The sequence below is a fragment of the Triticum aestivum genome, chromosome 4D, assembly GCF_018294505.1.
Source record: "Triticum aestivum cultivar Chinese Spring chromosome 4D, IWGSC CS RefSeq v2.1, whole genome shotgun sequence".
Lineage (NCBI taxonomy): Eukaryota > Viridiplantae > Streptophyta > Magnoliopsida > Poales > Poaceae > Triticum > Triticum aestivum.
In genome coordinates, this window is record NC_057805.1 from 110,180,453 (window position 1) to 110,192,886 (window position 12,434).

The 12,434-nt window shown below is 44.7% G+C and overlaps 1 protein-coding gene across 1 annotated transcript; it reads left to right on the plus strand.

The window, feature by feature from the left end:
* Positions 1-10,969: 10,969 nt before the first annotated feature.
* On the plus strand, positions 10,970-12,237 carry LOC123099752 (uncharacterized). Its single transcript, XM_044521853.1, has 3 exons — positions 10,970-11,216; positions 11,632-11,707; positions 11,927-12,237. The coding sequence occupies exons 1-2, from the start codon at positions 11,094-11,096 to the stop codon at positions 11,695-11,697; spliced, it is 189 nt and encodes a 62-aa protein (XP_044377788.1). The 5' UTR covers positions 10,970-11,093; the 3' UTR covers positions 11,698-11,707; positions 11,927-12,237.
* Positions 12,238-12,434: the final 197 nt, after the last annotated feature.

The following is a 12,434-nucleotide window of genomic DNA, read 5'->3' on the forward strand; positions in this document are numbered from 1 at the left end:
CCAAGCCCCGCGCCCGCCGGAGCCCTCGCCGGAGCCCGCCCGTCGAGGTACTGCCGCTGCCGTTCGTCGTTGCCGGTTAAAAAACCCTTCGTTTAAAAAAAACCCTAGATCGGTTTTTTTTCAGTTTTATTATTTTGCGAGCGTTCACCGAACCGTTCGTTTTAACGAACGCGTTCGTCGGTTTTTCTCTATTAACGAACGTCCGTTATTTAACCGTTCGTTCGTTTTTCTTTTTCGTCGGAGTTTTCTCGTTATTTTCTCAGATTCGATCTCTGATCAAATCTTCGATTCTGTTTAACTTTTCGCTCGTTTATCGGAATCAGGCGATTCAAGCGCCTAGAGTTTCGTCTCGAAATTCTCTTTCCGTTTAACCTACTCAAACAAGTTTTTGCTACAGTAAAATTTTACCTAGATCCAGATTAGCAAACGAAGTTTCTCTCTTTGGCCGTTTGACTTTCGTTGCTTCTTTCGAGTTGATTCTTTTTGCAAACCGGAGTTCTTAAGTTGAACTTTCTGGTTGGACCTTTCATTCGAGTTTTACCTGTGCATTAGATGAGTACTGATTGTATGCTTGTTTGTTTGCGATAGAGTACCCGGAGTGTGCCGCTTGTTACTTCGACTCGTTAGCTTTTGCGGATCATCAGCAAGGCAAGTAACACTTTGATCATACCCCGTTCATACCCGGTTTTATTGCATTAGATCTGTTTTCCTCAAACACTTGCATGATTAGGATCTAATTAAACTGTGGGTATTGGGAAGTAGTTGAGGTAGTGCCTATTACCTGTTTTCTTATCAAACCCTTGGGAGTTACTTCTACGTTGCTTTTATTATTGCCATGCTATGCTCGTAGACGTGGATTTGGGTTTGAGTGATATTCATGACAGATGTGAGATGTTTATTAAAGGTTCAACTTAATGTGGCAACTAAAACTCACATCTGGGTGGATTGAGGCACCTGGAGAACCCAGTGTTGCGTGTATGTATAAGGTCCGCCACCCAGGCTCAAAGGGATCATAAGATTATTCATGCTAGAAACTTCCGTGTGCAGCCACAAGCTATTATGGGCTCTAGCATAGCTGAGTAGGTTACAAGATCTCTTGAGAGGTGGACTAGCAGATGTAGGGGAAAGTAGGTGTACCGGTCCATCCAGAGTAAAGAGTGATTGTTTCTGAAAGACTGTGTCTCGGTCATCCGTTTCTCAAACATCATGTAGTGCGAGAATCAAGTGGAGGCGATCGAGTCTTGTGGGGAAAAGTGCGCAAACCTCTGCAGAGTGTACAAACTGATCATGATTAGCCGTGTCCCCGGTTATGGACAACTTGAGTATCTAGTACCTGGATTATCATTTGAATCTCATCACCATGTTACTTATAATTAATTTTGTTGGGTTAATGATGACACTTAATTGGGATTGAGTTGGAGGTACCTTCTCAATGTTTCACAACCACCATGATAGTTAAATAAAATTTATTCCTTTGTAGTAGGATAAAATTGGCTTTTCGCAAAACTGTAACCATAGAGCTTTCCACCAGCCATAAATGCATATAGTATAGCATTATTATTGTTCATTGTTCTCTGTGTGTTACTTTGCCAGCATATCCTATGTGCTGACCCGTTTTCGGGCTGCAACGTTTCATGTTGCAGAATTTTCAGACGACGAGTAAGGTGCCTTAGGTCGTGGTCTTATACTCAGTGATGCCGCTGCAGTTGATGGACTCACTTATCTTCCAAGTCTTCCGCTGTTATCGTTTTAGATGGCCTTAAGCCATGTTTATCATACTTAACCTCTTCAGAGATTTTCGATGTAATAAGTGTGTGATTGCTACTCTGTTATAAATCCTCCATTTGTACTGTGCGTGTCAGCATTACTGATCCAGGGATGACACTGGTGCACAGCAGCACAGACCATTTGAGGTCTGGTCGCTACAAAGTTGGTATCAGAGCACACGCTGACTGTAGGACACGACCACTAAGCTTAAGCCCTAGAAAACTTCTCTCTTCTCATTTCTGACCCCTCTCCACTTTCTACTCTTTTAGGAATGGCGAATGCAGGGAGCAAGTTTATGCAACCGGATGAAGACACGCCGTTTGGTCGACACTTGAAGGAAGTCACCAAGTACTTGAACATAGGAATACCAAGCATCACCGGAACCTACAACGCCACATTACCTGAAGAGGAGAGCTGGAAGATTCAAGTTATCATTCCAGGAAGGACGTTTGTGCCAATTACGGAACCCATGAGATTGGTTTTCGAAGCACCAACTTGGAGTTTAGGGAAGAGCATGGCCGCACACATCGCCATGGGACGCATTGGAGAAGTCTACCACCAGGAGCTTAAGGATACAATTTACCAAATTTGTGGACGTCGAGACGCGCAATGGGAGATGATCAAGACCAAGAAGGATGGATCAATTGCAGCTTTCATCCAGGAGCAGAACCAACATATTCGTCGCCAGGAGAACCAGATGTGCACGGACAAGGAAGAACTGAAGAAGGCATTAACGAAGATCAAGGAACTCCAAGAAGAACTCAAGGCTACACGCGAAGATTATTTGGAGGAAATCAACGCACTAGTAGGGAAGATTGATGACCTGGAGAAGAAGATTGGAGTATTCGTGGGAAATCCAGTGCCAAAAGCAGAAGTCGACGAATGCACTTTTCCGGATACCTACATCATCATCGACGACACCGACTCGGAACCAAGTGAAGACGACTGGATTGATGAAGCTGGAGCAGACATCATGGAGTCTTCAACGGATCAGAATTTCTAGTAGACCACCATATCAGTAGTAGTTTTCCCCCATTCAATAGTATAGTTCAAGCACTTTGTAACGCTAGTTAGATCGATTGTTTTGCCTTGTTTGATTTCATTGAGTGATATTGATTGAATTGTCTCATAAGCATATGGGTAGTGTTTTCTCTCTAGACCTCATTCTACTCTTAACTCTCATCTTTTCTAAACCCATCAGATGCCTCCGAGACGCGACACCGGATTTGTTTTCCCGCTAGAGATCACCCAGTTGATTCAGCAACAGAATGCCCTGATGCAAGTGTTAGTTCAGAACCAAGGCAACAACAACAACAACAACCCACCGCCACCACCACCTGTTGATCACTTAGCCCGTTTCTTAAGGCTAAACCCGCCGGTGTTTTCCAGTAGCACCGAGCCGATTGTAGCAGATGATTGGCTCCGCAAAGTTGGAAGGGAGTTGACCACTGCAGGATGCACAGATGCGGAAAGAGTGCGTTTTGCCGCACATCAGCTTGATGGACCCGCAGCATCATGGTGGGAGAATTATACAGCCACGCACCCTATTGACACTGTCACATGGGACCAGTTTCAGCAAGCTTTCCGTACAGCTCATGTTTCGGCAGGAGCCATGGCTATGAAGAAGCGTGAGTTTCATAACCTACGCCAAGGAGGACGCACCGTAGGCCAGTATGTGGAGGATTTCTGGTTGGACCTTTCATTCGAGTTTTACCTGTGCATTAGATGAGTACTGATTGTATGCTTGTTTGTTTGCGATAGAGTACCCGGAGTGTGCCGCTTGTTACTTCGACTCGCTAGCTTTTGCGGATCATCAGCAAGGCAAGTAACACTTTGATCATACCCCGTTCATACCCGGTTTTATTGCATTAGATCTGTTTTCCTCAAACACTTGCATGATTAGGATCTAATTAAACTGTGGGTATTGGGAAGTAGTTGAGGTAGTGCCTATTACCTGTTTTCTTATCAAACCCTTGGGAGTTACTTCTACGTTGCTTTTATTATTGCCATGCTATGCTCGTAGACGTGGATTTGGGTTTGAGTGATATTCATGACAGATGTGAGATGTTTATTAATGGTTCAACTTAAGGTGGCAACTAAAACTCACATCTGGGTGGATTGAGGCACCTGGAGAACCCAGTGTTGCTGTATGTATAAGGTCCGCCACCCAGGCTCAAAGGGATCATAAGATTATTCATGCTAGAAACTTCCGTGTGCAGCCACAAGCTATTATGGGCTCTAGCATAGCTGAGTAGGTTACAGGATCTCTTGAAGAGGTGGACTAGCATATGTAGGGGAAAGTAGGTGTACCGGTCCATCCAGAGTAAAGAGTGATTGTTTCTGAAAGACTGTGTCTCGGTCATCCGTTTCTCAAACATCATGTAGTGCGAGAATCAAGCGGAGGCGATCGAGTCTTGTGGGGAAAAGTGCGCAAACCTCTGCAGAGTGTACAAACTGATCATGATTAGCCGCGTCCCCGGTTATGGACAACTTGAGTATCTAGTACCTGGATTATCATTTGAATCTCATCACCATGTTACTTATAATTAATTTTGTTGGGTTAATGATGACACTTAATTGGGATTGAGTTGGAGGTACCTTCTCAATGTTTCACAACCACCATGATAGTTAAATAAAATTTATTCCTTTGTAGTAGGATAAAATTGGCTTTTCGCAAAACTGTAACCATAGAGCTTTCCACCAGCCATAAATGCATATAGTATAGCATTATTATTGTTCATTGTTCTCTATGTGTTACTTTGCCAGCATATCCTATGTGCTGACCCGTTTTCGGGCTGCAACGTTTCATGTTGCAGAATTTTCAGACGACGAGTAAGGTGCCTTAGGTCGTGGTCTTATACTCAGTGATGCTGCTGGAGTTGATGGACTCACTTATCTTTCAAGTCTTCCGCTGTTATCGTTTTAGATGGCCTTAAGCCATGTTTATCATACTTAATCTCTTCAGAGATTTTCGATGTAATAAGTGTGTGATTGCTACTCTGTTATAAATCCTCCATTTGTACTGTGCGTGTCAGCATTACTGATCCAGGGATGACACTGGTGCACAGCAGCACAGACCATTTGAGGTCTGGTCGCTACATCGCAATGCTCAAAGCTGCAGAGGTAGAAATCAAGAAGGGGCATCAAGTGTTGATGGTTAACAAGACCACTAGTTTCAAGAAAAGGGCAAAGGAAAGAAGGGAAACTTCAAGAAGAATGGCAGGCAAGTTGCCACTCCCGGGAAGAAGCAAAGTCTGGACCTAAGCCTGAAACTGAGTGCTTCTACCGCAAAGGGATTGGTCACTGGAAGCGGAACTGCCCCAAGTATTTGGCGGATAAGAAGGATGGCAAAGTGAACAAAGGTATATTTGATATACATGTTATTGATGTGTACCTTACTAATGCTCGTAGTAGTGCCTGGGTATTTGATACCGGTTCGGTTGCTCATATTTGTAACTCGAAACAAGGACTACGTATTAAACGAAGATTGGCTAAGGACGAGGTGACGATGCGCGTCAGGAATGGTTCCAAGGTCGATGTGATCGTCGTCGGCACGCTACCTCTACATCTACCTTCGGGATTAGTTTTAGACCTGAATAATTGTTATTTGGTGCCATCGTTGAGCATGAACATTATATTTGGATCTTGTTTAATGTGAGACGGTTATTCATTTAAATCAGAGAATAATGGTTGTTCTATTTATACGAGTAATATCTTTTATGGTCATGCACCCTTGAAGAGTGGTCTATTTTTGTTGAATATCGATTGTGGTGATACACATATTCATAATATTGATGCCAAAAGATGCAAAGTTGATAATGATAGTGCAACATATTTGTGGCACTGTTGTTTAGGTCATATTGGTGTAAAGCACATGAAGAAACTCCATGCAGATGGACTTTTGGAATCACTTGATTATGAATCATTTGATGCTTGCGAACCATGCCTCGTGGGCAAGATGACTAAAACTCTGTTCTCTGGAACAATGGAGCGAGCTACTGACTTATTGGAAATATTACATACCGATGTATGCGGTCCAATGAGTGTTGAGGCTCGCGGCGGGTATCGTTATTTTCTGACCTTCACAGATGATTGGAGCAGATATGGGTATATCTACTTAATGAAACACAAGTCTGAAACATTTGAAAAGTTCAAAGAATTTCAGAGTGAAGTGGAGAATCATCATAACAAGAAAATAAAGTTTCTACGATATGATCGCGGAGGCGAATATTTGAGTTACGAGTTTGGCCTTCATTTAAAACAATGTGGAATAGTTTCACAACTCACGCCACCTGGAACACCACAGCATAATGGTGTGTCCGAACGTCGTAACCGTACTTTATTAGATATGGTGCGATTTATGATGTCTCTTACCGATTTACCACTATCGTTTTGGGGTTATGCATTAGAGACAGCTGCATTCACTTTAAATAGGGAACCATCTAAATCCGTTGAGACGACACCATATGAACTGTGGTTTGGCAAGAAACCTAAGTTGTCGTTTTCTTAAAGTTTGGGGTTTCGATGCTTATATGAAAAAGCTTCAGCCTGATAAGCTCGAACCCAAATCGGAGAAGTGTATCTTCATAGGATACCCAAAAGAGACTGTTTGGTACACCTTCTATCACAGATCCGAAGGCAAGATCTTTGTTGCTAAGAATGGATCCTTTCTACAGTAGGAGTTTCTCTCGAAATAAGTGAGTGGGAGGAAAGTAGAACTTGATGAGATAATTGTACCTTCTCTTGAATTGGAAAGTAGCTCATCACAGAAATCCATTCCCGTGATGCCTACACCAACTAGTGAGGAAGCTAATGATAATGATCATGAAACTTCGGATCAAGTTACTACCGAACCTCGTAGGTCAACCAGAGCACATTCCGCACCAGAATGGTAAGGTAATCCTGTTCTGGAAATCATGTTACTGGACCATGAAGAACCTACGAACTCTGAGGAAGCGATGATGAGCCCAGATTCCGCAAAATGGCGTGAGGCCATAAAATCGGAGATGGGATCCAAGTATGAGAACAAAGTATGGACTTTGGTGGACTTGCCCGATGATCGGCAAGCCCTAGAGAATAAATGGATCTTCAAGAAGAAGACTGACGCTGATGGTAATGTTATTGTCTACAAAGCTCGACTTGTCGCGAAAGGATTTCGACAAGTTCAAGGAGTTGACTACGACGAGACCTTCTCTCCTGTAGCGATGCTTAAGTCTGTCCGAATCATGTTAGCAATTGCCGCATTTTATGATTATGAAATCTGGCAAATGGATGTCAAAACTGCATTCCTTAATGGATTTCTTAAAGAAGAGTTGTTATATGATGCAACCAGAAGGTTTTGTTGATCCTAAAGGAGCTGACAAAGTGTGCAAGCTCCAGTGATCCATTTATGAACTGGTGCAAGCCTCTCGGAGTTGGAATATACGCTTTGATGAGGTGATCAAAGCATATGGTTTTTTACGGACTTTTGGAGAAGCCTGTATTTACAAGAAAGTGAGTGGGAGCTCTGTAGCATTTCTAATATTATATGTGGATGACATATTGTTGATTGGAAATGATATAGAATTTCTGGATAGCATAAAAGGTTACTTGAATAAAAGTTTTTCAATGAAAGACCTCGATGAAGCTGCTTATATATTGGGCATCAAGATCTATAGAGATAGATCAAGACGCTTAATTGGACTTTCACAAAGCACGTACCTTGATAAAGTTTTGAAGAAGTTCTAAATGGAACAGTCAAAGAAGGAGTTCTTGCCTGTGTTGCAAGGTGTGAAGTTGAGTAAGACTCAAAAAACCCGACCATGGCAGAAATTAGGAAGAGAATGAAAGTCATTCCCTATGCCTCAGCCATAGGTTCTATAAAGTATGCTATGTTGTATACTAGACCTATTGTGTAGCTTGCCATGAGTTTGGCAAGGGGGTACAATAGTGATCCAGGAGTGGATCACTGGAAATCGGTCAAAGTTATCCTTAGAGGACTAAGGAAATATTTCTCGGTTATGGAGGTGATAAAGAGTTCGTCGTAAAGAGTTACGTCGATGCAAGCTTTGACACCGATCCGGATGACTCTGAGTCTCAATCTGGATACATATTGAAAGTGGGAGCAATTAGCTAGAGTAGCTCCATGCAAAGAATTGTGGACATGGAAATTTGCAAAATACATACGGATCTGAATGTGTCAGACCCGTTGACTAAACTTCTCTCACAAGCAAAACATGATCACACATTAGTACTCTTGGGTGTTAATCACATGGCGATGTGAACTAGATTATTGACTCTAGTAAACCCTTTGGGTGCTGGTCACATGGCGATGTGAACTATGGGTGTTAATCACATGACGATGTGACTTATTAATGTTTAATCACATGGCGATGTGAACTAGATTATTAACTCTAGTGCAAGTGGGAGACTGAAGGAAATATGCCCTAGAGGCAATAATAAAGTTGTTATTTATATTTCCTTATATCATGATAAATATTTATTATTCATGCTAGAATTGTATTAACCGGAAACTTGATACATGTGTGGATACATAGACAAAACACAGTGTCCCTAGTAAGCCTCTACTAGACTAGCTCGTTAATCAAAGATGGTTAGGTTTCCTAACCATAGACATGTGTTGTCATTTGATGAACCGGATCACATCATTAGGAGATTGATGTGATGGACTAGACCCATCCGTTAGCTTAGCATAATGATTGTTAAGTTTTATTGCTATTGCTTTCTTCATGACTTATACATATTCCTTTGACTATGAGATTATGCAACTCCCGGATACCGGAGGAATACCTTGTGTGCTATCAAACGTCACAACGTAACTGGGTGATTATAAACATGCTCTACAGGTATCTCCGAAGGTGTTTTGTTGGGTTGGCATAGATCGAGATTAGGATTTGTCACTCTGAGTATCGGAGAGGTATCTCTGGGCCCTCTTGGTAATGCACATCATATCAAGCCTTGCAAGCAATGTGACTAATGAGTTAGTTGCGGGATGATGCATTACAGAACGAGTAAAGAGACTTGCCGGTAACAAGATTGAACTAGGTATAAGGATACCGACGATCGAATCTCGGGCAAGTAACATACCAATGACAAAGGGAATAACGTATGTTGTCATAACGGTTCGACCGATAAAGATCTTCGTCGAATATGTGGGAGCCAATATGAGCATCCAGGTTCCGCTATTGGTTATTGACCAGAGAGGTGTCTCGGTCATGTCTACATAGTTCTCGAACCTGTAGGGTCCGCACGCTTAACGTTCGATGACGATTTGTATTATGAGTTATGTGTTTTGGTGACCGAAGATTGTTCGGAGTCCCAGATGAGATCACGGACATGACGAGGAGTCTTGAAATGGTCGAGAGGTGAAGATTGATATATTGGACGATAATATTCGAACACCAGAATGGTTCCAGAGTGTTTCGGATATTTATCGGAGTACCGCGAGGTTACCGGAACCCCCCGGGGGAAGTAATGGGCCACATGGGCCATAGGGGAGAGGCAAGGCAGCCCGCAAGGGGGTGGCGCCCCCCCATGGGGAGTCCGAATTGGACAAGGGGAGGGGGCGCGGCCCCCCTTTCCTTCTCCCTCTCCCTCTCCTTCCCCCTTTCCCCCTCCGATAAAAGGAAGGGGAGGCCGAATAGGACTTGAGTCCTAGTAGGACTCCTCCCCACTATGGGGCGCGCCTAGGCCAGCCTCCTCCCCTCTCCTCCTTTATATACGTGAGAGGGGGGGCGCCTCCTAGACACACAATTGTTCCAAGCCGTGTGCGGCGCCCCCCTCCACCGTTTACTCCTCCGGTCATATTGTCGTAGTGCTTAGGCGAAGCCCTGCGCGGATCACTTCACCATCACCGTCACCACGCCGTCGTGCTGACGAAACTCTCCCTCTACACTTTGCTGGATCAAGAGTTCGAGGGACGTCATCGAGATGAATGTGTGCAGAACTTGGAGGTGCCGTACGTTCGGTGCTTGATCGGTTGGATTGAGAAGACGTTCGACTACATCAACCGCGTTAAGCTAACGCTTCCGCTTTCGGTCTACGAGGGTACGTGGACACACTCTCCCTCTCTCGTTGCTACGCATCTCCTAGATAGATCTTGCATGAGCGTAGGATTTTTTTTTTAAATTGCATACTACGTTCCCCAACAGCTGCACACGAGGTTGGCTCCGGGGCGGCGGCGCGGGCACGGATCCATCGCGGATCTGGTCCTGCGGCGCGGTCTCGACCTCCCCTGCTCGATCGGCGGGTCTCGGTTTGGGGACTTCTCCTTGCTGAGATCTAGCAGCGGCGGCCTGGATCATCTAGATCCCAACAAGGATGGCGGCGACCCGTGCACGAGAGATGGAGGTCTTCGATCAGATCTGGGTGAAAACCTACTATTGGCTATTGCCAAGGCTGGCGATGGCGACGTTGTCTGCATTGTTCCCTTCCTGAAGGCATCGCCGTGGAGAAGTTCAAGGCCACTCTCTGCTACCTCCGAGGGAAACCCTAGATCAGTAAATCGGATGACAGCGGCTCTCTGGTGTCGTTTCCCCCTTGGGGGCGTCATTCTTGGAGGTGCACACGGGCTCGAGGGACCGGAGGACGGCGCCTTTGGTGGAGCGGTGCTTCATCTTACACATTGATGGTGGCGGATCTCGGCGGCGTGGCGCTGTGGAGACTCGGCGTCTGATGCGTGGAGATGGACTCGCGCAGGTGGAGGAAGCTGTCTGGCATCATGGTGGTGTTGATGGCAGAGAGGCCTGGCAAGGTGGGTGCTTCAGTTCTGCTCTGAGGATGGACCGAGGGATGATGGATGTGACGGCCCTTGCAGCGTGCGGTGCTCACTGGGAGTGTGCCAGACCGGTGTGGGACCCAATCCAGGTAGTGGCTTGGATGAGACACCCGACTTTAGATGTTAGGCTTTGGTGCGATGTCTGTTTGATATTAGGCCCGGACATTCGGCACGCCTTCATCAATGGGATAGGAGTAGCAACGGTGTTGCCAAGATGGTGGCTTCAGACTTATTGATGTATCACCATGTATGATCTTTGTGAATAATTAATAATATGGCTGCATGCATCGTCCAAATGCAGAGGCCGGGGTACATCCTCTTTTCTAAAAAATAAAAATAAAAAAATTCTTTCTTTAGAGGGAGTATTTCTTTTTCTTTCTGTCGAGAGATATTATCAGACTGGTGACTGGTCAATGATCTGATGGTTTGGTTTGGTTTGGTTTATCCGACTCGGCCCCACCTGTAAGCGCTGCCTCCTCTCTCTCATTTACTTTTGTCGCATCGAGAGCTCTACCCGGAACGGCGGCGAGAAGGGACGGGCGGAGGAGAGATGCCGCACCGCGCGCGGCCGATGACGGGGCTGCTGGTGTTCATGGGCGTCAACCTCGTCCTCCTCAGCACCATCACCCCCGTCTACGACTTCGTCTGCTTCCACCCCTACTGGGACCGCAGGGTACCCCCACCCTCTCCCCGCTCCTTCTTCTCCGACTATATGCGGAAATGCCTGTGATCGTCGTTGGTTTAGACATACCCACTGGAAACTTCACTCGCCGTGCAATTCCTAGCTAGAACGAGTGCCTGTTTGGTTGGATTCTTGTTCTAGATTTGCCCATGCGCATCTGCACACCAGCTGTTTGTGGAAATGCCCGGGGGCGGTTAGATAGATAAGTTGTTTGGACTGGATGTGCCTGGGGGCGCCTCTTCCTGCCGTTCTTGAAAATTTTCCAGGGAAACTACATCTGCACATGTTCCATGATAGGCCCATCCTTACTTCCCAACAACTTGCAATGATAGTACTAGGATCTTGATTTATTGAATACAATTTTGAATTCTGTATGTAATGTGTAATTTCTTGTCCAAATTTGCAGAGAGAACGCCGTCAAAGGGAACGTGAAGCACTGCAAGGCAATGGTTCTCTAGAAACTGCAAAATAGACTCTACTAGGTAAATACATGCTTCCGGTGAATTAACTAGACTTCAACTACACTACACTGATATTCCACAAATAAATGCCTTTTTTTCGAGGTGAGAAGCGCTCATTCCTCGCATACCATTTGGTGCCAGGAAACTGGGAGATTCCGTTGATGTATCTCATAGCAAATAGTCCAATAAGTAGCGACCTCACTTTCCATTGACAAAATATTTTACTTTTCATTCGTGCAGGTATCTGCTTACATTATTAGCTTATCACATCCTGGATTGTTCATTTACGTGGGATGAAGAAAGTTTGATGAAGTTGCGACCAGGCTTTTCAGTGTCGGTGGGTCATTAGATCTTGTTTCGTGATGCTCCTGCAACGTGTCAGTCAATTCTCTGTAATGACAAACCAAGGAACACCAGACGCTGTGAAATAAGTTCTTTAAACTACACTGTTATGAATCTTTTGTCAACTTCTTGTATTCATCTGGTGTAACATAAGCAAATGAAATCATCTATTTAGTTCAGACCTGTTGTAATACAAGTAAATCAAATCATCTGGCCTCACTATATACTATATGTAGTCTTGAAATTGTTGGTGAAGACCAATCATATCTTCATTCATCTAGTCTTCCCTCTATGTTTCTTCTCCCTCAACCACATCAGCAGAGGCTTGCACCCTCATGAATGCACCGATGACCTCTAGGGCTTGCGCACCACCAACATCTTATGTAAGTGTACAAGATGACAAAAA